Source organism: Hirundo rustica, chromosome 1 (assembly GCF_015227805.2).
Source record: "Hirundo rustica isolate bHirRus1 chromosome 1, bHirRus1.pri.v3, whole genome shotgun sequence".
Lineage (NCBI taxonomy): Eukaryota > Metazoa > Chordata > Aves > Passeriformes > Hirundinidae > Hirundo > Hirundo rustica.
Genome location: NC_053450.1, coordinates 54,091,210 through 54,118,425, shown reverse-complemented (window position 1 = coordinate 54,118,425; position 27,216 = coordinate 54,091,210). Strand labels below are relative to the sequence as shown.

Sequence of the window (27,216 nt, the reverse complement as noted above, 5' to 3'; positions counted from 1 at the left end):
GAATCAGGTTTACTGAGAAAAGCAGAATTGTTTATCTAATTTGCTTTTACTCTTTCACTTAGCATCTGCAACTGGGTAGTGCTTGATTTGATGGTGAGCTAGCTAGGCCTTTGATCTGACCCAGGAGAGCTGCTCCTATGTAGTAATTTAACTAGCTAACATTTTTCCAGTAAAGTCCCATGATTTACACCAAGCTGGACTTGGTTATCAAAAGGGTATATTACATTGTACTAGCCTGGATTCAGTCCAAAATTGGGAGCCCAAGCCCATGGATCGTCCTGAGAGACCCATTCTGATGCTTCACTCCTCTGTTTCATTTTTCTATTACAAAAGGTGACAAATAATGAGATTTTCAGAATTGTGGAAAAGGGGAAAGCAACTGTTAGTTCTTAATTCCCAAACTCTTTTGTATTCAGGGAAAAGGCTATTAGCACACACTTTAGAGAGGCAGGGACTAAGGCACAGAAACCTTAAACCAGTCAAGGATAAGCCACTGAACAGCTCTCAAAGCACTTGCACCTCCCTCCGCTTTTGTGCAGGCACAAGAGTTTGTGCAGTTGAATCTGAGAACAGAATCTAGGACACGACACCCGCCAAAACAAAGTGGAAATTTCTCAGAGTTCACCAGAACCAGACCAGTGTCCAACCCAAGTCCTGTGTGCCTGCACAGACTCTTGCATGGGAACAAGTGAGGGAGCAACCACAAGAGGCAGCAGTGGCTTGTGCCACTTTCAAGCACTTGCAAAACTGCGGAGAACATAAGGGTTTCTCAGGCTTTCCAGTCTGAGAAAAATAGTTACACACTAATGACCAAAGGAACATGCTTTGGTTAAACACTGCATGATATGGAAAAACATAATTTCACTCACAATACAGAGCACTGTAGAGATCACTGAAAAGCATGGATTTCTTTGAGCATGAGCAGGATACTGTATGTTAATTTACACAGAAACTTCAGACAGAAGTATTTCAGTGTGCATGTATTCATACCAGAACTTCCAAGCAAACTCCTCATTCACCTTGATGTCCGTTGTAACTTTACAGCAGAAGATGAGACTGTTTAAGAAAAATTAAGATGGGTCATTTCATCAGGGAGATGAAGAGTTTCTGGAGAGAAATGGTCAGATATACATCTGCAGGATGAAAAGTAATCAAATATCAGTCTGCAACATTCTGAGAGAAGAAGGTGATCTAGTCTGACTTCATGTTCATTTCTTGTGAGGATTTTTTTAAACACTATTTTTTATTAAATCTTCACAAAACACTTTAAACTATAAGAAAATATAAGTTATCTTCATACTGCTTAAGCACCTGAACAGCTTCCAATGCTGTACAGAAGAAATAGTTCCCAATGACTCCTTCAGGCATGTAGTAGCCAAGTGCAAACAATACAAATGCAGTGCTCCTCCTAATGATTATTTACCAGCAATAACCGACATGAAGGGAGTGAATGATGGGGAAAGCTGTGGCTGTAAAATCCACACAGCAGAATTTCAGAACTGCACATAAAATTTACAGAGGTTTAGCCACGCTGTGTCTAGTACACAGTACAGCGTGACTCCTGCAAATGAAAATGTAGCGAGGAAGGGCAGCAATGGACAATACTTACTACTGTGGACTGAAAATAAAAGTAACAAAACTTGCTCAGTTACATCCTATATGGTTTGTGATGTCATGTTCAAGCACCTACTAGGTGTAATGTGAAATAATGTCTGAAAATAATTGTCTCACAGTTTATTCTCTTTCCAGGGGGAGGATCTTGCCTGTGGTAGGAGACTGCACCGTGGTTTTCATACTCGAGTTTTACGCCCACGTTGATGAAATGTTTATGCTACCATGCACTTCCGGTGGAGAACCAGTGTGTAAAAATGGTGCCCTCAGAATGTGTGGGAGGTCACTTCCTAGCCTCACACAGGTCCAAGAGGAACTCTGGCATCTTGAAGAGCCAAGTGTATCAGTAAGATACGAAGTCCCATCGTGCCTGGCAGTACTGCTCTGAGATTTCCAACCTGAAGCTTAATCGCTTTCTAAGATACATAAAAATCAGTCTTTGAATTAAGATTTTATTACACAGTACACTTTGAGAGCTTATAATTCCCTTTTGCATCTGTAAGAAATCAGTAGCCAAAAAAGGGACAAGAGAAATCACAAGGATTACCCAACATGATCATACTGAGCAGTAGCACTTAGTATTGGATGAAGTTTCTTAAAAGTTAACAGGAGTTGAAGGAAGAGTGAGTGAAATGCGTATGAAGAGCAAACACAAACAATCTTAAAGAACATTTTTTCTAGATCTTGATTAAATGTGATACAACTTTGAGAATGAACAAAAAAGCATTTCAGAGCTACTGAGATTTCCACATTTTCATCTGCACAGTATTGTGAGTTTTTCTTTCTCTCATTAACCATAAATATATGATTAATGTTCTGCTGGAAACCTTGTGAAATGCGATTTCCTTACCAAGAGCTGAGTTCAGCCCTGGTCATAAGCAGATGCAAATACCTAATTTTGTACCAGCACATTCCATGTTTGTTATTGCCCACATACATGTGTGTGTGTGTGTCTGTCTTGTCCAAGTCACACTGTAAGGCCTTAGAGAGGTAAACTCTAGCATTACTGAATTCCACTGCAGTTTTGTTACAGCATTCATGGGACCAGGAATCTATTTCATTTATTTAAAGCCAGGAAACACAGTATGTTTTAAAATACATACAAATTTTTAAGGAAAGAATATACTAAAGTCACTTTAATGCTTTGCTCTTTTTCAAATTTTCAAGATCATATTAATTGCTAATGTTCCATAATGTTCCATAATGTGCTTTAAAAATATGCAAGGATGACATTATTTTGAAACAAAGCACAGAACCTGATTATAGCACTTCAAGAAACAAGACTGCACTTAGGCTGAAAACCAACTGGATTTTCTAAATAAAATATCTATCTAGTAGTACTTAGTGACATATACACAGAACTAAAATCCAGAGTCCTATGATTTATTCTGTACTCGGAACACCAGAGAACCTCCTGCTCTTTAAATAAGTTAGCATATATATGAAATTAACTTTTTCATTAAAACTCTGCTGGTCAAAAAATATTTATGGCTCCATCCTACATTAGAAATTTCCTTGTCATTAACTGTGCTTGGTGACAGAGAAGGGACAAGAAACAGCACGAGAGATCACTAAGTAGCACAAGATCTGCCCTAGGCTGTGGGTCTCACCTGGCTACCGCAGCTTCTCATGAAACCTCACCTGAACAGCCGGGGACGCAGGGAGCCCGGCTAGGGAAACGGATGAATCCTTCTGAACAAGCGGCCAAATAAAGAAAACATAAGCAAGTAAGTAAGCATTTTCCAGCATATAATGTGACTAAAACAATTGATAAATACAGGTGACCGCGTAGTTTTTTAAAGCATGTGCTTTTATGGCCAGATGATGACTCTCCCAATCCACCTCCTCCTGGGCTCTATACTCCCAGCTAAATCACCCCGCAGTCCCTGGACAGATGCAGCTGAAATCAATACTGTCGTAACAACATCCCTCTCCTTTCCCCCCAAAGCCCCATAACAGCCAAGTTTCAGCTGAGCTCGCTATTGAGCGGCTCCCAGCACCGGCGGGCAGGATCAGCCCGGATCGCTATCTGCTGCGAGGGGAGCACGTCCTGACTTTCCCCAGTCACTTAAGCCGGCGTCTCACTGCTTGTCCTTAGAGACCACAGCTCCACTCAGGCAGAGAGCGTCTAGACAGTATTCATGATCCATCTGTCTGGCACAGCCAGGCTGATGACAAACTCTATTAGAGCCGAAACAATTTTTTTTTTTTTTTTTCCCCTGCTCTTCCCTCCTCCCATCTCCCTTTTCCTCCGAGAAGCAGTAATCTGACACTGAAAATTACTATCATTGTTGCAATGCTCAAAATAGCAGTGCCAGACTTTCATTAACATCAACGCTAGACTGCTAAATATTTAAAGAAATGGATAAATTTCACCTGAAGTGGGACAGCCCGGCACACATGAAAGCAGAAGCACAATCAAAATGTAAATCTAAGCGGTTGTTTTTATCTGCACAAATTCGGTGTCACAGTCAGAGGGGGATGCCAAAGGTCTCTTTAAACAAAATATTTTCCTTTGATTGAGCTTTTTGTTTTTAAAACAGAATCATTCTCCAACCCCCTGCAGATCCCTACAAAGCTCAGAGCTGACAGCAGTAGGTGGGGGTGGTGAAAGGGAGAGCTATATATTTGATTTGTTTGGGTTTTTTTACCTTGCAGAGGAAAATGAACTCCTACAGCAAACTCCTCTATGCCAAAACAGCCATGACACATCACCTCCATCAATGCTGACAACTTGAAATTTGATGTAGACATAATTTGCACATGACAAGAAGGATTTGTTCTCACTTATTTTATTCTTCTGTAAATTCTCAAGCATGTCAATATTTGTGTTTGATATGCCGACGAACACATACAGATCACAGCAAAGACAACTACCTGTACTGTTTTCCACCAAACAATTACAAACCCTAAAATCTCCACCACCACAACCCTTCTCAATAAGACATGACTTGGACTGCAGTCTGCAGACAATAGACTACCCTTCCCATTTCAAAATCTAATTTACTTTTAGCAGGACAAGGCAGGGTGATCATATGCTGTGAAACAAAGAGAAATGCTCAAGCAAATGGACTGTGTCCTTCTAGAGGCAGGCACATTGTTTCAGTTCTTTGGAGTCCAAATTCTACAGGTCTCACGGAGTAGCAAGCTTCTGCCAAGACCAAATCTGCAATGTTTAAAATCCTGCTCTTTGCCTCATTTTTCCTATATGGCTGTGTTCTGTTAAATATACCCTTGACCTCCAAGTAGTCTTAAAAGAACAATCATCTCCATTATCCCAATCAATAAGTCTTTACAGCTGATGAAAACAAAAACAAGTAGCCCTGCTGAAAGCTGACCTGGGCTATGCACAAGGCGACCTGCAGAGAGGGATGCAGTAGCACTGGGTGTCCTCAGCGAGGGCGGGAGGTGTGCTTCAACATGCATCACCAAACCTGTATAAACCAAGCAACCTATTACCTTAACGTGTTCAGTTTAAATGCCTAAGCATGTATTTTGATCAACTTGCTGGACAGCAGCTTGTGTCATCTGAAATCAAACTCTAACACACCTTGGATTTTCCCAGCTGTCCTCCAGTTTCTCTGAGCTATACAGAGTGAATTGCACACACAGCAGCATAAGGCAGCCCTACCTATAAGTCAGCAAAGGAAAATAAGGACAACCAAAGGGCTTCAGAGATACATATTTTGTTCTCCTTTGCACACGTGAGACCTTGAGTTCAGTAGCAACATTTTTACAAGGGCATGTAGTGATAGGACAAAGGGGGATGGCCTGAATGAGCATAGATTTTAGATGAGGTAGCGGGAAGAAATCCTTTACTGTGAGAGTGGTAAGACACTGGGAAAGGTTGTCCAGAGAAATTGCGAGTGCCACATCCTTAGGAGTGTTCAAGGCCAGGTTGGATGGGGTTTTAAAGCCACCTGTTCCATAGAAGGTGTCTCTGCCCACAGCAGGAGGCTTGGAACTAGATGATATTTAGGGTCCCTTCCAACTCCAACCATTTAAAAGACGGAATTAACAGTGTAGCACACTGGAGCCATGTAAGAATAGCAAGGAGAGAGGAGCACCAGATCTGGGCGATGTGAATACCTCTAACACAGTAAGATAGTATCTCCTACAACCACGAGATGCAGGGAGTAGGTCACCCACAAAAAAAAAAAATCTTTCTATGCCACTGCCCATGCAACTTAACTAAACTGAACAAGAAACTCCAACAAGACATTCTGGATTTGGCTGCTGGCAAGAACACAAATGAGAAATGCTTCAGCAGCTGGGAAATATGGGGTACCACCAACATGGCACACAGTGCTTAAATAAACTAAAGCAAAACTTTCATATGAAAATGTATTTAGATATTATTTAGGGGCAGTCTAACTCTGAAAGGCGATGAACATTTTTTCGTCACAGGAGGATAGAAGCTTTGAATACAGCATGACAAAGGGATTCTTTGAACAAACAGCAGAGGGGAAGGCATACTGCTTGTTGTGACAATGTGCTGTAGGTAAAAACAAGGGCAGTCCCAGGGAGAAACAGGATACCCTGCTTGGATGTTAACCAGCAGAAACTAATAAGTCGCTCCTTTCAACAGTTTCTTTCCCATTCAAGAACTGCACACAAGCAAGAAGATGCAACAACACAGCTTATATCTAACACTAACCAGAATGAAATACCTGGTTTAATATTCCTCAAGTGATTTTTTTTTTTTTTAATACTAATTTTCTCCTTATTGAGCTCTATTACTGTCTTGTTACTAATTAGAGAGCAATGAATGTATGTACTTCTGTGTTGAAAGGCAGCCTGTTCAGCTGGGACATTTCAAGAGCATACCCACTCATGTACTCTGGTAGGGATCCCCATTAAAATCATTGAGCAAAAGCATGCACACATTTCTTAATTCAATGTGTCATCCCTCTAAGGCCTGGGGACCTCACTTCAGCAAGTATTCTAAAAACATTTTTATAAAGCTGGAATAAGCCAGCACAACTGACTTGTCCATAATAATGTTGTTTCCTATTACCAATTGGCACTGATTTCTACCACGTAATAGTAGTGTCTAATAACCAGAACATAGTAAATATAATTTAAATACAGTTTATGGTTGTATTATTTTTCTGTCTGGCTTTGATCTTTTTTCTCTTTGCTTCACTATTAGGATCCTGTTTCACTGAGATTTTTTTTTTTTTTTAACTTAACACCCAAGTCCCTTTATTTAACAGCACTTGCCACACAGTCCCTATTGCAATGAAAAAGTACAGTCACTGTCAATATCCCCAAATGCAACAAATAATGAACTGCTTTATCTGCCCCAAGGTGAGCAAAAAGTTAAACATTTCCAAATGCTCCTAGCAATGCATCCAGTATTTCCTCTACAAACTTCTCATTTCCAATATTGTTGTAAAACCAGCAAATACAGTTCTTGAAAGTCTTAATAAGACTGTTTATATAATTACCCTTCTTCCCTCAGCACTTGGGAGATCTCAAGGAGTAGGCCAACTGGACATCATATTTTAGAAGTAGTTAGAGAAAATGAACAACTATAACAGATTTAAGGAAACATGATTTGTATGAATGAACTTGGGGGGTTTTGTTTTCTTTGCTGAGGGTTTAACACCCACAGATGGGTGGTAACAGCCCTCACAGCTGTAGAAGGCTGACTGGAGGACAAACAGCTGTGCTAGCTTGGTTTAAGAGAAGAGCTGTACAGCATCCCAGTCAAAAAACATTCCTCTATTTGAACTTTATAGATATGCTTACAAGTTTTGCATGAATAAATAATAAAATGTAACTTTTTTTACAAATAAAAAGCCAAGGCTATGGGCAAAAGTGACATTTTGATTTGGACTCATCACCAAAGCCTGTGTCTTGTCCTGGGACTTGGGAGAGAGTTGCATTCAAAACCAAACAAATTAAAAGAAAAATAAAATTAAATAGCCTGAAAGAATGCATAGGTCATTATTATTTCAAAGCCACTGAAATCACTGCAGAGGCTCTAAAGTAACACAAAGTACAAGATTTAAACAATTTAGCATTTAGGAACATGTTCACTTGGAGGTTAGAGGGTACAGGAGGACAGCTGTATATCCAACACCTGAACTTCATCTTCTGTCCTGTTTACAGCCCCATTCATTAAATACAAAAATTACAGATACATGCTGCTCATAATTGCTATTACTAATAACAATATAACAAAACAGATATTCCTAAGACATAGTCACAACCAGAAGTGAAATAGAATACTGAGGGATGTCAGTATGGGCAGAATAAAACCATATGGAAATCAGAAGCAACATAACACACTTCTATTGTACCTGTGTATAAGAAACATTATTGGAAAATTTATCACCTGTCCAGAAAGCTCAACTGTGGTTTAAAAAAAAAAAAAAAAAATATTGCACAAGAAACAAAAGCAAAAGCAAAGCTTGATTTCAGTGTACATGGCTGAGGGCAGAGCACTAAGAAAGCAATTCCTGTGATAAACTCTGGCACTGTGTGTGCAATATTTATGCAGTGAAGAATAGCAACTAAAGCTATTTAAATATATACCTACAAAGGTCAGCAACCTACCAAATGATGCTGATCTCAGCACCAATAAAGCTAATAGGAATGAACAGAAAAATTATAATTTTCTTGATAGTCTTAATAGCATATAAAGACTCTTACACAGACAGAGCATAGAATATTTTGTAGAATCTTGGAAAACAAATATTTAATTTCACTTTCTCAGAGGGCATATGAACTGTATGATTATAACAGCAAAGTCCATAGCACAAACTCCCTTGGAATAATTACAAATTTCCACGTTTAGAATCCTGGGGAAAGTGTGTCAGAAATCCCTGCTAGTTCAGAGAAAAATAATATTTACTTTCTTTGTCTCATACTCCCTTGATATCATACTGCAGATCAAGTTTCCAAAAAGACTGATTTCTGAGGTAAACAGATTTATTTGACATGCATACATACGTGGATGCACACAAGGAGCCAATACTCACAGCTAAAGATGCCTGGAGGTGGATGCTCTGTTACAAGCAGGCAGTTCTCTTCATCACTGTTATCCCCACAGTCATTCTGTTGGTTACAAATCAGTGAGCCAAGATACAAGCATTTACCACTGGCGCAGGTGAATTTGCACTCTGAAAGGCAAAAAAGAAACCAAAGCAAAAATTTGTGAGAAAATCAATGCCTACCCTTGTTCGGTGCTAAAATGACAATATTTTTCAAGTAAATGCTATAATGGTGGATGGGTCTTTGGCATTTCAACACCAAAACAAACTTTTCTCCTTATAGCATTGCATATATATGTGACACATTCATGATCACCAGAATCAAACCACTAGTAAACAAGATTCTTCACTTGGGAAAATTCACCTTTTTTAAATAATAAGCAGTATTTTTTGCAATTCATGTTAATTACAGTTCGCTTCGGACAAAGACCGTGTTCTCATATATCCTTATGTGGTACCTTTGCATATTTGGGGCAAGACAGCACTATTAATAAAAATAATAATTGTCCCACATTAAAAAAATCTTGCATCAGCTGTAAGGCAACAGTAGATTTTAACCAGGAACAATCCCGTCCAGACACAGACAATTATCCCTTAACTACCTTCCCAAAGCCAATTTGCCAGTCTCCCACCTAATTACAATCAAGGACTTGGTGTCTGCACATTGAAATCCCACATGCTAGTGTTCTTTAAAAGTCAGTAAACTTCTAAAATGCCTATAAGGTGTCTGAATGTTAAATGCAGGCATGCTGTAGTTTTCATACTTTGTTTTTACCAAAAAAAAAAAGGAGAACAGTTTTCCCAAAATATGATTCTGTCATGAGAACAATTCCTATGAGACCAAGTATACTTTATAGCAAGTATTGGATATGTAATTAGAAAATGTTCATAAAAATATGCACACAGTTATGAAAAGCTTTCTCACTAGGCTTGTTCCAAAGTAAAATACACGTATAGAACAGAGAACACATTATATCTAGACAAACTAAAATTTAATGATTACACTACTAGTACGTCAACAGATTCTGGGGGTTGTCATTCACAAGCAGAGGCAAAGCAGACAGAATCAGAAACTCTCACAAGTAGTTTATTAAAGGAGTGCCATTCCCTGAACCCTGGGCTTCCCTAAGACTGCAGTACGGGTTGGCTGATTCTGCTCCAGAGATGATTTCTGGTCCTTCCCAGCAAAGTGATAGAATTTGTTCATCTTGAACAGTATCAGCAAAAGACTTTGCTTTAATCTTAACTTAGTCTGAACTGAGACAATGGGACCTCCAATTCTAAAAAGTCCCTAAATCTGTTAACGAGGTGTGACAGGCACATGCATCTGTTGTGTAATGCAAGCATGGTAATAGCAAAGGAGAGGAAAAAGAAATTGAGAAAGGGAGCAAATCCATTTTCATTTTTCACTTGCTTTAAAGATAAAAGCAATTCGCAGACTTCACTCTGAACGCTTTTTAAGAGTATTCATGATATTTTGGTGCATGTACGAGCAGGAACCTGCTGCAATAAAAATTTGTATGCGGAAATATGTGTAACATATAAAACGTTACTTAGGAATATAAATAGAAGGTATGAAATGCAAGGAAAACAAGCATCTCCTGTCAGGAAAAAAAATGATCTAATTTGCTTGGTGAGAGTGTACTTATAAGTATTTGCCTAAACGAGGTCCTCAGATTTAAGCTTTTTCAGTTCATCCCTACAGTCCCTGACCTATTAAAATTGTAGAATAAAATACTGTACAAATAAATTATTTTCTTCTGTTTGTTACTCTGTTCTTCTCTGCTACAACAAAGAACTGAAGAGGCACTGAACAGCATAGATTCTTTTTGAGTATAGACTATTAAAAAAATCATAACCAAATGAAGTAAGCCTTTGAAACCCATGGAACAAAAAAGGTCATTAACAATTACTTTTTGAAGGGAGACTTAAAAGACCAGGTTCAATATTAGCAATCTGATAATTACAATGCTTTAGGACTCATTTCTGCAGTTTCATGAAGAAATTGAACAAAGCCGTCTTGGAAGGTTAGGAAAGTCGCCTTGAAAGGATTCAAACTTTGCAGGTATCTTAAATGAAGACTATAACACAGGGTTAAGTTAGAGTGGTAAAGAACATAATGCTTCTACTAAAAGAGTCAACTACCATATTGCAGTTAGAAAATGTGGCATGCTACTTTGGCTAACTTTTACTGCTTTCCTGTGCCTTTGTGTTGACTCCTAATGTAATGCTTTCCATGCTTTCCCCACGGCTGATATAAAATGCTCAAGCAAGATGTCAAGTCAAAAGCAGTTAAAGCTAAGAGCTCAAGGTGTCTGTCTGCCACCAGATTATACGTTTTTCACACAAAAGACTAGACGAATCATTAGATTTTTCATAGCTATATTAAAGTCTTAAAGTTCTGGGGTTTAACTAACATTATCATAAGAGGACTAACCAGAAGAAAGGATTTGTGATTTAAGGTGGGGCAGGGGGGCTTGTCATAGATAACATTGAAATTTGAAATCAAAAAAGCAGATTCAATCAATTTTTCTTGTAAAATATTAAGGCTACTTCCTCATTCCCGCACACATATAAAAATAGCCATTGTGAAGGTGCACTAAAAAAAAAAAAAAAAATCATGAGGCCTCTTGACCCCTTTTTGATGTGCCAACATTGACTAGAAGACTGCTCACAATACCACAGGAATTCTGTGTTGATTTGAAAATGGGGCGTGTTGTCAAAAATCACGTTGCCTTCTGATCTCCCACCAAATCTATTTGCCAAAGAAGCAGTCATCCTCCACTGACCCTGGCTGGGATGGAGTTAATTTTCTTCACAAATAGTCTATGGTGGCTATTTGGGTTTGTGATCCAAATAGTCAGGATTGGACAGTGCTGTAGTGTTGTAGGACAGTTTTGACGTCACAACGTTTTGATTTGTGACTGCACATCAGTGAGGCTTCCTCTTTTTCTCACTCACGCATCTGCAAAAGTAACATCTAAATCTAACAAAATGAAATGTCTAATGGAGGACACAAAATTGCAAAACTTAGTCCGCATAATCACATTCTGTTGAAGTCTGAAAGAAATATTCAAAGAAAGAAATGTATTGCAGGACTAGGATAAATTAATTAAACAAATTATTCAGTGAAAATACAGATAGTTCTGATCACAGAATATACTTAGGATCTGGTATTTGCAACTTGTGAACAAAAATTTAGTACCTTAAATTAGTTTGCTTAATGAATGCATTTAAACAGTGTGTGCTTTTACTAAAACCAGAGAAGAGCCCTTCCTTGTAAAGCAAGATGGATCTAAGTCAGGTTGAGGGAGGTAGTAGGAAGCAAATATTAGAGTATTGTCAAACTGAAATAAACCTGCAGAGGTCTGTACCAAAATACAAGGAGTGACCTCAAAAACACTCCGACCAGGGAATCCAGACCGGTCCAGACTAAACCAATGCTCCTAATGACACATTTTCAATACAAAGTCTTGTACTTGGCCTGTCTAGACAAGACAGGGGGGAAAGATCCTGTTCTGAAAACAAGCCAGCATGATCCTTCTTTCATGAATAATGTTTCAAAGCTAGACAGTTTCCCTTTTCATTTTCTAGAGGCAATTAGTGAAACATCAGGCGGTTGGTCAGCAAGGCTCTGACTAGATAGAGCTAAACCTGAAGCAAGATGACAATTACTGGGAGCTGAAAAGTATCAACCCTTCTTATGTCTTACCATGTTCACAATTATGTCTCGAGCATACCTTAAAAACCCCCTATCTTTATGATACAGTGATCCTGCAACATAAAATTTCAATAAACATACTTCCAGGTGGAACTTGAATATCTTGGCAAAAAAGGAATACTAAGAATACTATTATGAACATTTCCTATTTTTAGAAACTGAATGCAAGTAGTATAAATAAGTATATTGCACACATGTTCAAGGTAGATGCTTGTATGCATAAAACTCTCTACAATTATCAATTAATATATGACTACATTTCAAATAGTTTCAAATTGTTAATTGAAGGTTATGTTTCTGTTGCTACAGCAAAAGATGGATTTGTCTCATGATACAAAAAAACTACCCTGATCAGATTTTTTACTGTGAAATGCAATATCTCATGTATTGGGTAGGCTTATTTTATACTTTCTGTGCCTAGTCAACAAGATAATTTTATCCTTGCATCCAACTTAATGCTTTTAGACTTCATTTACACTTGACTTCACCCATATGAACAGCATTCCCATTGTTTTGTCATCCCACTTACCATAGGGCATTTTTAATTATAGCTAAGTGCTGTTTGTTTTTCTAATGTAAGCCAAACCACAGGCCAAGGAAAAAAAGCAACAAAGTGTCATATTGAAAAAATATGGTGGTTTAGGCCACTGTTATGATGCATGTCACAGCTGCTTATTTAACGGGTCTGAGATGATGATCTGACCCAGGGGCAGAATTCTCTTCTATCCATTCGAATAAAAAATAAAAAAACTATACATGCAGCCAGTGATTTCAAACTGTTGTGACTAAACTGTAGTAAAGCGGTTCAAAAGCACAAAATGAAATCCTAAGTGATGCCTGGGACATGGCCAGAGCAGAAAGGCTCTCTCCCAAAATCCAGCAGACTGGCAGCTGCCCCGGCAGCTCAGCCAGCAGAGGGTGATCAAATACCCTACTGAAGCCGTGTAAATGGAAGGTAATGATCTCTTTGCCTCTGGGTCGGTGGACCCAGATCTCCAGAATAAAGGCCTAATTTCTAATTTCTTAAGTAAAGATGCCATTTTAAGTACGTCATCGTACTTCTTTCATACCACAGCTCACGTTGCAGCATGTAAGAGCCTGAAAGAAAATGTGTTTAAAGTGCACCATCACCTGTTATAAGGATAATAAGAGGCAGAAGCAGTAAATTGGGGAGAGCGGGAGGAACCACACTTCACTAGAGATTAAAGAAATATAAACCACAAATACCAGAGTCAGTACAATAAAACCCTGTTCAGCCTCTCATAAACATCTGTCTGTGTATTATTTTTAATATAGTAGATTGTAGCTTTATAATGGGAAGTAAATCATAAATAGGAGACATGCACACAAGGAGCACGTTTATTTGGGAAAAAGCTTGGTTAATAAGGAAGATGGCAGGCTGCCGTGCGATCTAATAAACCTCCATCGGTGCAGGGAAGGGAGGGATAAATAGGTCTCTACAAAACAAAAAAGCGCTTCACGAAAAGAATGCCAAGCAGAACACCAACAAAAATGAAAGCGGATCAGCTTATGCAGGGTAAGAAGCGGAGCCGTAAGCCACGGTCAGAGGCCTGTCCTCAGGGCCCACAGCCTCGCGCACGGCCAAGACGCGAGGCTGCTCTCGGAGCCGCGCAACGTGGACAGAGACCTTCTCTGCCCAGGGGAGATTACAGCCTTAACACCAGGCTGATTGAAAGAAGATTGGTACTGGTTCACAACCCGTCTCATTTGCTCTTACAGTCCCCCATGCTCGCTTGCTTATCCAGCAATTATCTTTTCATCTACTTCTTAAGGCCAAGCCTGGAGCTATGCCCTTTAACTAGTTACTATTTATGTCAGCAGCTAAAGGAAGCAAACACAACATTCTTGCACACAGGTAGCGAAATCTGCTGCTCAGTTCACCAGTTCAGGGCATTGGGACATTTCACAAAGCTTACCTTACTTAACAGCCTGAATGAAATTACCCCAGACATCATGGGGGTAACCAAAAAAGAGCCTTTATTTTGAGATTGGTCAGTGAGGTTAGTTTTTGCCCATGATCTTTCTTCACCATATATACCTGTCTCTGGTGTGAAAATGAAGAGAAAAATCTAATCCTGAGGGTCACTGGGGCTTTAAGAAAAGACTTTTTATCAACATTGGAAACTAAATTCAGGAGACTCGCTGTCATTGAGTGACCATCCTGCCCACGCAGCAGGTCTCCACAGCTTCGCATTGGGGACCAGCAGCAACCCTGAGCATGTCCTCTCAGGAACGAGACAACAGTTCCCATCACAGCACTCATCACTAATGGACAAAGCCTCTCCAAGGTGATCTCAAAGAGTGCCAGGCTCACACAAATTGCCAGTTCTGCCAGCATGGAGAAAAGCCAATAAAGGAAAGCCTCTTCTATTGCCACCTTCATAAATGATTTGTTCTATTTATCACTTAACCTTCCCACAAAACAGCAAGGCAGTATAAATATGGGTTTCCATTTTCTGCCCTTCTACCCACTCTCTTTTCCTGGACTGGCAATGTTCTGCCTGCTTATGACCACAGAGAACTGAAATGCCAGGACTTCTCAACAAAAGCCGAGAACTGTGTCTCCTTCTCCTCATTCATGTGAAGATCTTCACATCTCCACTAAAGTCCCCTGACACCCTCTCTGGCCACAAAGCTTCTGCAGAAACATCCTTCCAGCAGCAGGTGCCTGGCGCTCCCCAGCACAGGGACTTGTGCCAGTGCCAACAACTTGACCGAGTCACAGTCCTGACAGTGACCCGGGGATCCACTTGGGACAGAGCCCACAGAGACAAGGACACAGCGCCATGGCAGACACTCACTGCACTTCATGGGAAGAAATGACCCGTGAGGAAGGATGGGTTTCCAGGAGCCATGGGAAGGCCTCGTGTCTGCCCTGGCAGGCCCCACAGGAGCCTCTGCTGGCTGTACATTTCTATACTCACTAGCAAAGTTTTCCAAGTCAAGGATGGGGAAGGGGGAAAGGAGCATTGGTGACTCAACTAATGACACTCTCATTTTCAGTTGAGAAATTACATGAGAAGACGATTAAAGATACATTAAGCATGTACCTAGTAATTTTTGTCAAGCAAAATGTCATTATCATGGGCGAGTGCAGGTAAGAAGGGTATGTGCAAATGAGATTTTATTAACATCTCATTCTCCTTAATCATAATTCAAAGAATTCTTGAATTATGGTAAATATTTTAAAATTATCTTAGTTGGTGTTCATCTTAAGAAATCTTTAATAATCACAAGCAGTGCCACTTACCAGGTTTGTAGAGTACTGCATACGTAGAGGAATTTAAAATTAAAAAAAATCACATTACTGTAGCAGCTTCTTGTTTTTTCTTTGGAATATTGTTGGATTAACAAACAGCAAAACAAGACCATTTGATGAGGCAACTTCATAAACTTTGAATGCACAGAAATACAGACTAAACCATGTCCCTTCACAGACGCCTAGCGAAGTTTTTTTTGACTGCAGTCCTAAAACCAGGCCCAGATGAAGACACACAACAGTTACTGCAACACCCAAGGATTATGTGGGGTTGAGGAATATGGTTTGATTGGTAGGAAAAAGTGTTGTCTTTATGCTTTTTGTTGTTACATTAGGTCACATTAAGACTGTGACCCATGTAGGGCAGGAACTCTTTTAAGTTAGCTCTCCTAGGAGGAACTGAAGTACAGAACAAATACCATTCTCATCTGAAATGGTGTAATGGTACTGAAAAAAGGAAGGATCTGAAAACAGACCAGAGAACTGGACTTTTCATAAAAGCAATGCATAATGCAGGCAAGAGTATACCATGTTTCAGGTGGCTGTTTAGATGTCAACCTAATACTGATGACAGTACTTTTTTTCATATGTCTTCCTGAGCACAATGAGCAGAAAATACAAGAGAAATTAATGTGTTTACTGTGTGTCAAGATGCAGGAGAGTTATGGAGTTTTCACTGTAACAGGAGTTCCACATTTCAATTCACAACAGCTTTGTTCTTACATTTCTCAGTGGCATTTGGATTGTGCAATGCACGCTAATGTGAGTAATGAAAAGTCTGTTATCATCTGGATCATATTCTCTGATCCACACCTGCAAAGATTTGCGAGTTCCTGCAGTAAGTACCTTGTCACTGATACATTTTGTACTTTAAAAGCAATTTTAACTAAAGTCCAATTATCTGGGATGTGTCTAACAGTTCACTGTGCCTCAGCATTCACATTAAAAAATTAATAAAGTAATACCTAGATTACAGAGAAACAGATTGCTCTCAGCGGTTTGCACCATACAGGATAGAGAAAGTTTTTTTACAAAAAAATGGTACTGTCTTGTATTAACTGTTACTAAACTCTTCCCTCCTTATTCATCTCTGTCTAAAAAATTAGTCACACATTCTATTCACCTTAGTATTTTTCCCAGAAGTCCAGGGTTTTTTGGCTAAGCCTTTTAAACAAAATAAACAAAATAATTCCTTTCTACCTTTCTTTAATTCTTCCTTTTTACCAATTGTCATGAACACTTCCTCTCAGGTATGTATTGCACTGCAAATGTATACAGACTCCCACGTATATGCATTTCCATACAGTGGCGCTGATAGTCATTTGGTATGCCTAATATTTTCCACTATAAATACCTTGGAGAATCCCTCCCATGTTCACTGCATGCAGCAAGTCTGTGATGCTGAGCTGGAAGAACACCCCTAGCCTACAGAAGTGCCTCTTCTATGTCCCAAGAAATTCTCTTCTTCTTTTATGGAAATAAAAACTGTTGAAAAAACCCACAAACAAACAAAAAACCCCAACCGTTATCTTCCCATTGTCTGCATCACGGGAGTCTCTGGCAGCACTCCCAAATAACTAAAGGGTGCAGACACTGTGAGGCTCCAGCAAAACTCCTGGCAGAGCAGAAGCCAAAGCCATACTGGGACAGCAGGGGAAGAGGCAGATTAACTGCAGCGGGGAAGGGAGGTGAGCTCTGCTCCCCCTCACTTTCACACAAGATTTCCATTTCACTTCCAGGTATGGCCAGGTTCAGCCATTACTACAACCACAAGGTGATCCTGTTCCATTCACAAGTCCTCCCAAAATCAAGTGCTTGAGACAGACACAAAGAAGAAATGCGAACACAGAGCCAGTATTTCATGCTTTGAGAATGTCTCATTCAGCAATCTGTGCAGCCTAGTTTCAATAAAGACTATTTCAAACTACAATTACGAGATTTTGTTTAAGCATCAGCAACATATTTGACCATGTAGCAGGTATTTAACCAAGATTATTTAACTATTTCCATAGCAAAAGTGCTTACAAAGCAGACTGTGCAGAAAACACTGATACAGGCATCCCAAAGAAATCTCTACCACTTAGCTCTTTCTGTTGTTGCAGCAGTATCATTTAAAAATGGGCAGTGTGTTTAGGACAGTGCACCTCAGGCTGTGAAGGTGAACATACTTTTAACATGATGCTGAACAGCGCTGAGTCTATCCTTGCACCATGCATTATCTTGGGTAACTTTATAGTCAAGAAAACCAAAACAAATCACTTCCCTTCCCCAATCCACATTCAACTGTGCAGATACACTTAGAGTTTAAGTCAAAAAGTACCAAATAAGTAAGCACAAGCCTAACACAATGCAAAACTTGAATATGAACAGAGGCTCTAGTTCACAAGCTCAGGCTCGTCTATGTTGCATGTAACAACAAAGGAAAACAAAAACAAACTGGAGCACCGTGTCCCCATAAACCGAGTGCTTTTGGCTGGCACTGCTGCCCAGTGACAGCTGGGTAGGGAATGGTACAGCCTTCCCCTGCCATCAGCTTGGGTTCACATCCATGTGCAGCCACTCCTCTGGAAAGAGACAAACTACAGAGGTTTCTGACAGGTATGTTTGGATCAGGTGGACCACCTGACCCAAGCTAAGTGTTGGCATGGAGAGGAGGAAGAGGCTAGAGTGGGGCACCCCAGGAGGACTGATGGTACTCAGGTGTCCAGGTGTGATGGCAAGAACTTGTCTTTGCAGCTACATCTGGCCCGGGCGAAGCCACACAGCCTGGCACCCTCTTGGCAGAGCTGGCTTTGAGAAGCTAACCATGCTAGTCCCTTCCTAAACACAGTTTTGCAAAAGGAGATCAGTCTAGTGCCACCTGACGTGCACTGTACCAACACACCTGAGCAGTGCCCACCTGCCAGGCACACATCCAGCTGTGACCCGGGCTTGGGGTGCCACTGATGTTTGAAGCTGGCTTTTCTGACAAAATGTGCTTCACATTTGAGATCCAAGTAGCAGTTGATCTACAAACCACACTCCAAAACCCTGACACATTACCTCACACCTACGGCTGTTGTGGACATGATTTCTGTCTGTGGTTTATCTTAATACACTGGACTTGAAACTACTGTGGATGACATGCAGATCAGTCATGCCAGCCTTGAGACAGCAACGTCTGTCAGAGATGCAGCGTAGGCAGCCAATAGCAATAACCTTTTCAGACATCTAACTTAAACCTGCCACTGTATATCTGTCAGAAGCCCCGCAGAATTTTTTTGGTAGGGACAAGAGAGGGGCCTAGGATAAATCCCCAGTTACAGCTCAAGCTATCAGTGTATCGATGACAAGTTAAAGCATGTTAAAAATTGTACAAATGATGAGCTGAACACAGAGAACCTCCCAAAATCCTACCAGCCATGAAAGAGAAAAAACAGCCAGAGCACTGGAAATTCAAGAGAAACTAATTGTGTTTTAACTGTAGGCAAGGTAGTTTGTAATATTGTATCAGCTCATTATTAATAATCTGTTCAAAGATGGGGATAATTTTCTGTGGTTTTATAAGTCAAGATAATTGAACTGAGGTCAGTTTTATAGGACTGTTCCCTCCTTAGAATACTTCAAACAGGAAGCTCATAGTAAAGCAAATAATACCACACTGCTCATTTTCAAGCAACAACAAAGGAACAAAGTATTTGTTAGAGCTTCCTAATAACCCTCTAATTTAGGGTCCTTATGCTTAAAAATTATTGAGACACTAAGAAATGGATTCATTTTCCTTGTCATTTCATAAGGAAATGACATTTCCTTATGATTTAAAGAAATACCTAGGAGGTATTTCTTTAAATCATAAAATGTCTTACTATTGAATGTTAAACTAACATAAAAAAATGCTTCTCCAGAGAGGAGACCAGTCAAAAATCCAAGACACAGACTAAGACTATTTTATAATCTGCAGGCACTGCACTCAGATAGATTAATATAAAAAAGAATGATCCTCAAGAAAGAAAAAAGAAGTCCAACAGTGACCAGTATTAGGTAAAGAACAATCTGGCACACAAATCCTTGGAAATCAAATTCAAAGGTGAGTGAAATTCTACAGCAGTGTAATACAGGACTCCTTGACTTTTCCTAGTCCAGTTCTCAGATACTTACTGAGACATAACGAAGGCTACAATGAAATGAGCACTGTGAACACTGTGAATTAGAATTAGCACATTCTAATGTTTGCGCATCTAATCTGTTGTTTTTGAGATGTGGATTCCAGCATGCAAATATCATCTGTTCTAAGCAATATTAAACAAAAAACAGTCACCTAAAGTACTTCAGCAAAAGCTTAAACAAACCCTTTGTATTTTGTGTTACAGTGGATTAGGAACTACCTAGAAAAGTTGTAATTAACAACAATGGAGAACAATAACTGAAATATGTCTTTTTATACTTCATGCAGTAGTTGTCCTTGAGCCGAAAGCAAATCATTTAACTGTGCTCTACTACATAAGAGACAGAAGCAGTGATGGCAGGACAACACACCCTGATAAAAGGTCATTTAAAAGGGTAGAAAGTTCCCTTCATAATGGATCAGGGTTATAAAAAAATGTAAGAAAAATTTCCTTAAGGGGGATCAGCATAAGGGGATTTTGTGAAGTTCAGCTATTTTAAATACCAAACACTTTAATACTTATTGGTATACAGCATGCAGTCATCAACGCCTTCAAAATGGGCATTTAAAAAAGATGAGCATGTTTGTAAGAGATATGCATGTATAACAGTAATAACTTACAGTCTTCAGAACATATTGCTGTCGTTAAACCCATAGCTGAGATGGTAGCACATTTGAGAGAAGAATACGGTTTGGGTTTAAACACTCTTTCTAGAGTTCCAAATATGACCTCACACACTCAGTTTTATTTTTGTCAAGGCTTAAAATATGGAATGAAAAAATTTTATACTGCAAGCACATACTAAGTAGACCATTAATAAAAGAAAAATTACATTCTCTTGTGAGCAAAACACCAACATTCACATGATGTGATGCAATAGAGTATCTGATTACTCTTCTTGAAAGGCAAAATTTTGGCAGAGCTGCTGTTAGCTGAGATGGATGCAGTTTCCTTTGAGGAACACTGTTCCTCAATGTTATTCCTCACGATGCTATCTTTGATTTCCATGGCAATTTCTTGGGAATAGGGTGCTGTTCTTTGAAAAACTTAACTAAGTTAGGGCGAATATCCTAAATGTCATCTGAGAGACACTCAGAAAGGAATAGCTGAAGAAAAGAATTCACTCTATTTCAGATTTCCAAATAGAACATTAGGGTCCTTCAGAGAATCAGCAGAGTTCAGCTTTTTAGAAGCATAATTCCATCAGACAAAAACGGGGTAAAAATTAAGTCTATTTAATGACATCAATGATGGAAGGAATTCACATACTTAGACTGTCTACAAAGCTAGCATTAAAACTGTAAGCATCAAAGAAATGGGCAGTGGATATGGAAGGCTAGGACTCTTTCTAATAATATGCTGATGTTTGGTAGGTCTGTCTCATTTTGACGTTTTGGGGGCTAATCACATGTATTTTAATGATAACTCCCTTCACTGAATTCAACCCCTAAATGTGTATTTTAAATAACTCGCTCACTATTTTCTTTGACACTAAAGGTGACCTATATATGTTAAGATTCTGAAAAGATACTGTGAATATATATAGAGAGATATAGGAATGTGGAAAAGGAAGACTTAAAAAAACGAGAGCAATGTTTTGCCCCTTCTTATTTTTTTAGAACATTAAGTATTTCATTCTCTCATATTACAAGTACCTAGGGATGAGAGAGGACTACTCCTTAAATCACTTTAAAACTCTCTAGATAATATCTTCAACTTTAATGGGGCTTCACATATTTATTTCACTTAAAGCTTATTTATATCACATGCCTAACAATCAGCAGCCTACATCTTGTCTTTTGCATAAAGATTCCTCCAAGTATCTTCTAAATATTTTTTCTCTCTCAAGCCACATATCAACAGCAAAACAAGGAAAGAATAAACTGATTTAAAAAATAATCTTACAAGCGCTCTTGTCTTATAAAATAATTTCCTTTTTTTACAACATATAGGCAAGTACCTTGCAAAGATCTAAAATCAAAGAAGAAAAAAAATCCAATCTTTCCATATTCTTTCCTGACAAAGTTCACTGTTGTTTCACTGTTATATAAAGAGACATGCACTTTCACCTGAATATATCTAACAGCAAACACAAAGCATAGGCATTGTAGGCCAAGGTTTGAAGCAAAATCTGACCTGAGATGTATTGTGAGGATTCCTCCTTCACAAAGTACTCAGCCTGTGAATTATTTCATACTTCTTAAATGCCAGGACAACTCAGGGTTCAAAATCTCAATGCAGAACCATCATAAAAAAGCATTGGCTTGCTTTATATGGAAATTTCCACGAGTCAATAGGAAACACATTTTTTATTTTAAACACAGTATCATCTGATTTTGAATCTATGTATCAACAATATATTATATAACATATGATGTGATTAGGCAATGCAGGTTGCAGAAGCACATTCCAAAAACACATGGAATTGTCCGGCCAGACTGTACTACAATTTCCCAGCTTCCGTTTTAATACTTGATGTCTGCATACAAAACCAGCAGTCCAAACAAGAAGACTGGCCTGAATGATTTTCATATAATATTCAGGAGAAAAAAAGATTTGCTGGCTGCTGTACAAGAGAGCTGCCTGCAGTACTGCACTATTATATTTGCAAAGTATGCAAGACTCAAGTCCTGTAAACAACATGGAGCAGCAGGAAAGGAATGCATAACACTGTGTACCAGGGGGAAAACTATTATACTGTCTTAAATAATAGTTCTAGAATTTTTTCTTTCAGTAAAGTCACTGGTTTTGTAAGGTTTTGTAGATCTTGAAACAAAAACATTACAATTCTTTTCTTAGCTGCAGTTTTCCCACAGTCTGTATGACACTGGGCAAGCTACCTGGATCTTCCCAGCATACCTAGAGCTGTAATAATAGTAATAACAGTAATAGTAATAATAATAATAATAATCATCATCATCATCATGACACCACTATTGCTGCTGTGAAATTATGTTGACAGGTAAAGCTTGTGATGACTGTAAGAAGTAAGGTATTGAGGCAAACTGAGCAATATAACCATGTGTCTCAGTGTAAAGGAGAATCTCTATTGATTATTAATTTTAATAATTTTCTAGTTCCATTAGTTTTTTTTTTCAAATCCCATCAACTATTAATGCATGTCTGTTGTCTGCACAGATTTTCTCTGTTTTTTCTCAGATTTTCAACTGTTTCAGTTGGGCCATCCAGAGAGCTATGAGATATAGTGCTCTTGCTCACTTCCATTCAATCCAAACATTTCTCTCTAAAGACGGAGTAAACCACTCCGTCTATATGTTTTAGTTTTATGTCCCATCTTGCAAGACAGGTCACTTTTTTTGTTGTTGCTTAGACATGGTTTCAATTGTCTCTTTTCAGCCAGCTACAGAGAACAATTAAATCAGTACATAATTAGCACTGCTGCAGTGGTCAGTGGAGCTTTACCTTGTTTATCTTTCATTTCCTGAGACAGATACAACACCTGAAGAAGAAACCCTGAGCGATATACTCTAGAAGACTAACCATATTCTTGCTTCCTGGGATCTAATCTCTTTTCTCAGTGAAGGCAGTAATAAACAGAACTTCACTACAAGACCACAAAGATCAGGATTTCAACAAGAACGATTATAAATTTCTTGCACCAATATACAACGATGTCTTTGTCCCCGATGACATCTCCCCTAAACATTTCAGATTGAAGTAGTCAGAAATATGAAAATACTTTATCTCTGCATGAAGGATACAAATACTAGCAGGGTATATGAGGTATTCTGTTGGAGTCCAGGGCATTCCTTTGGTTGCCCTGGGGGGTCAGAGACCTGGGCAGGGGGGTCTGGGACCCCAGCCCAGAGCCCAGGGCTCAGAGAGACACTGGATTTGATTTCAGTCCATGGGAGAGGCTTCTTGCACTGCAGGAAGCATTGCAGGCCACAAGAGTGTGAAAAATAGTAGTTTAGTATATCACAGGGTGAAAAAAACAGTGGGTTTGGGATTTTTGGCATTGAAGTGAATGGGGCAAGATGGAGAATTTAGGGCGTTGTCTCCTTCTTCTTCCTTCTTGCTCCCTCACTCCACTTCTGCAGTGATGTTGGCACAAAGTAGTTAGTGAGGATTGGGTCAGAGTAAAGATGACCTTTTTAGTAATAGTGATAGACATTGGTAAGAAATAGTAAATAGAGAATACGTAGCAATTAGTATAAAAGATAAGGACAGCCCAGAGACAGGAGGAGTCACCAGATGACCGAGCCGCGGCAACCATCTTTTGGACACTGAGAAAATTGTAAGATAAGAACGAATAAACGAAGCATGTAACCTTGAAGACTCCATCTTTTCCTGCATTTGGCACAGAGCTTTGAAGAGGGCCAGGACTCTAAAACCACCTGAATGCCGGGGAATTTAAACTCCTGCAAAAGAAACACCCGACAGTATCCTAAACATGGAAAGCTGCCATAAGCTCTGTCTAAAATACTGTGCATCACAGTCTGTGTCAATTGTCCATGACCCTGTCACCTCTCCACCCTGGAGGCCATGAAATTGGGCCCATCTGAAACAAGTCGTCATTTTATGATAGATCTGGGACACCTCAGAACATAAAAAATTATTGCAATGCTAAATTACTAATTTATGAGAAAGGCGTGAAGGTTTGAAAGAACTGCTCAGAGATTTCTGCTGAACCTGAAAAAGGTTTTGAAGAGGAATAAAAATAAAAGCACAATTAGTGGACAACTGAATCTAGCTACAGATTGCCTTTGGTTTATTATTCCACTCCCCAGTATCTTAAGGAAGTATAATTTTAAGAACTACACATGAACAGAAACTAGTAACTCTTAACTGCTACTAAAACCTGAAGAGCCATTTTATTGCCAGTTCAGCCACTAGTACCAATAGGTCAAGGGCTCAAGTTCACTTCCCTTTGACACTGTGTCTTCAGTCACAAACTGAGTCATGATAATACTTCTCTCAAGTGCTCAGTTTCAACTGGACAGCAATAGGATCTTAAAAGGAATTTCATCAGGATATAGGCCTGCACCTCAAAACAGGGACCACACTTTCCTGTGACTGCATGCAGCCCTACACCCTACTGATACCCCAACTCCAGTGAACAAGCAGTGCCCAGTGCTGATGGAAAGCAGTCTCCTCTCTGCAGTAGCACCACAATTGTGCAGATGTACCAGCAGCACATGACAGATCCAGGTGCTTCTTCCAGTTCTCCTACTCCAGAAAAATGAACAGGATAATTAAGCATGTTTGGATTTAGTGAGCTGGCAGATTTAGTACTGAAGGAGAGCACCTTATGCAGTAAGCAAAGTCCTGATGCACGCTACATTACCTGCAGGGCAAAAGGAGACAGCCTTATTTGCGGGTCAGCTTCCCCTCCATCTTGCATTCAGTGATTTTCCTACTTTCTCCTGCCATGCAGAAAACACCCTTGTAATGCAGAAGTTTTCAATCTAATCTAATATAGGTAAGGTCATCGTTTTGCTGGCAATGCCAGTTAGCTTCTAAAAGCGAGCTTCATGTATGGGTTTTTCCTTCTTTCTTATCACAGACAGCCAACAGACGCTGGTCCTCCAGAATTAAAACTAATTCAATCTTTAAAATATTCGTAACTGTTTTTATAAGGAATCACATGCACACAGAAATCAGTGCCAAACATAATGAAAAGGTGAAAGTCAGATTTTGTGAGCTGTGGAATTGCTTTGGCTGGTTTTTTGCATGATAGAAATAATACGTATCATAAACAAATGTCATAGAGAAACTGCCTCCACTGCACTCAGTGTGAAAATCAAACCTTTTAAAAATTAATGAAAAACCTATAATTGATATTAGCATATTATTTGATGTCATAAATTATCAGATGTAAAATTAAACAAAAAGGTAAATTTTAAGCATCTTAGAAGTCCTCAGTCAATCTGCACTTAGCACCTTAGATATCTTCCTTATAACTGATATTTCTAGATTTTTCTTAGATATCTGCTTCCTTCCTCATGAAATGTAAAATCTACCATATGCTTGTTGTAAAACTCTAACTTCAGAAAATTTTCCAAGGTTTCAGGCTACCACTTCAATAATAAAAGTAAAGAGCTACTACAGAAACAATGAAAAAAAAAAAGCTATTTTAGCATTAAAACACCCTTTCTTAGAAAAATTTACAGTTTTATGGGGCAGTAGTGAGAAAATTTTAAATGCCACACGTGCTTAAGTAGTTACAAAAAGGCACCACCAACAAAACCTTCTTACATGATGGCTCATGCAAGGTCTCCATGTACTATTTTTTTAAAAAAAAAAAAAAAAAAAAAAAAAAAAAAGTTAAAGAGTAACACATGATGTCAAAGCCCAGAATCTAGGATTTCAAGAACCACAACCCATTTCTGCTCCTACTGGTGCTAAGTTTTCATCACTTTACACACATTTGAATCACAAATACTTGCATACCTTGCTGCTGCAAAAGGGAAAGTGTTAGATGGCATAAGTAGAGCCCCTTTAGACAGTCTGATGGCAGAAAGTTTCTAATTAAAGCTTACAAATCCTGATTTTGTAAGAAGGCTCCTTACACATGATCATCTCGCCTAGAGGAAGAGAAACAGTGGTCTTTAAAAAAAGATAAAAATTGTGCTCTTCTTCAAAATGTGTTGTAACCCAACACACACCCCCACCCCAGTCCATGCACTGCTAGAAGGGATCTTTCAGTCACTTACTCCTCAGCATAACTCATCCACAAAAACCACCACAGACAGCTTGGCCAGGTCTTGGCAGGACCACTGAAGCCAGAAGAAGCCAGTCTCTCCAGTTGTAAGCTGGAACAAGAGGAATGTGATGGCTTCCAGTAGAGCCTCCTGTTTGACTGCTGCTCCCTCCCCATGGGGAAGAGGGAAAAACACACACAGTCACAGTCCCAAGCCACTAGCTGGACCACAACGCCTGAGAGGACGTGGTGAGCCTTATCCAAAGGCTCCTCTCTCTTGGAACAATGACCACAAAGAGGTGAGAAATGAGGCACAAGCAGAAGGCAGCTACCAGAGAACTTCTGGTCCATGTATTGAATCCCTCGTGTGCCCTTGCACTGGTCCCAAAAAAAGCTTCCTGTGGCAAGGTTACAAGTGGAATGCAGGCAGAGCTCTGAGAGGAGCCAGGGATCAGAAAGTAGGAGGAACATTCAAACTGACAGAAAACTGCAAATGCTACAAAGAAGAAAGTGACTAACCTGCTCCAGGAAAATTCCCCTCACAAGGATGAAAAGCTGTATGATGTGTCCCTGAAGCCAAGGTGATTTGACTTAGGAGCATGAAACCAAGTTTTAAATAGATTGCTTGCATCACATATGACAGGCCACAAAATAAATTGGCTACCAATAAGGTCTGTAGTGAAGTCTGAGGGATGGGAACAACATAAAAAACCGAAAAGCAAATCACAGGCTCAACTGCTTCATCGGGTTTTTAGCAACTTGATTTGAGCTTAGGTAAAAGAGTCAGCCCTTCT

General features: G+C 39.3%; 1 protein-coding gene across 2 annotated transcripts in view; it reads right to left on the bottom strand.

The window, feature by feature from the left end:
- The window catches only part of LDLRAD4 (low density lipoprotein receptor class A domain containing 4), a 241,400-nt gene that overhangs the window by 139,593 nt on the left and 74,591 nt on the right, over nucleotides 1–27,216 (bottom strand). For both annotated transcript variants that reach the window (XM_040068670.2, XM_040068680.2), the window contains exon 3: nucleotides 8,601–8,741. In XM_040068670.2, the coding sequence (XP_039924604.1) occupies nucleotides 8,601–8,741 (141 nt within the window). The remainder of the gene's footprint in view (nucleotides 1–8,600; nucleotides 8,742–27,216) is intronic.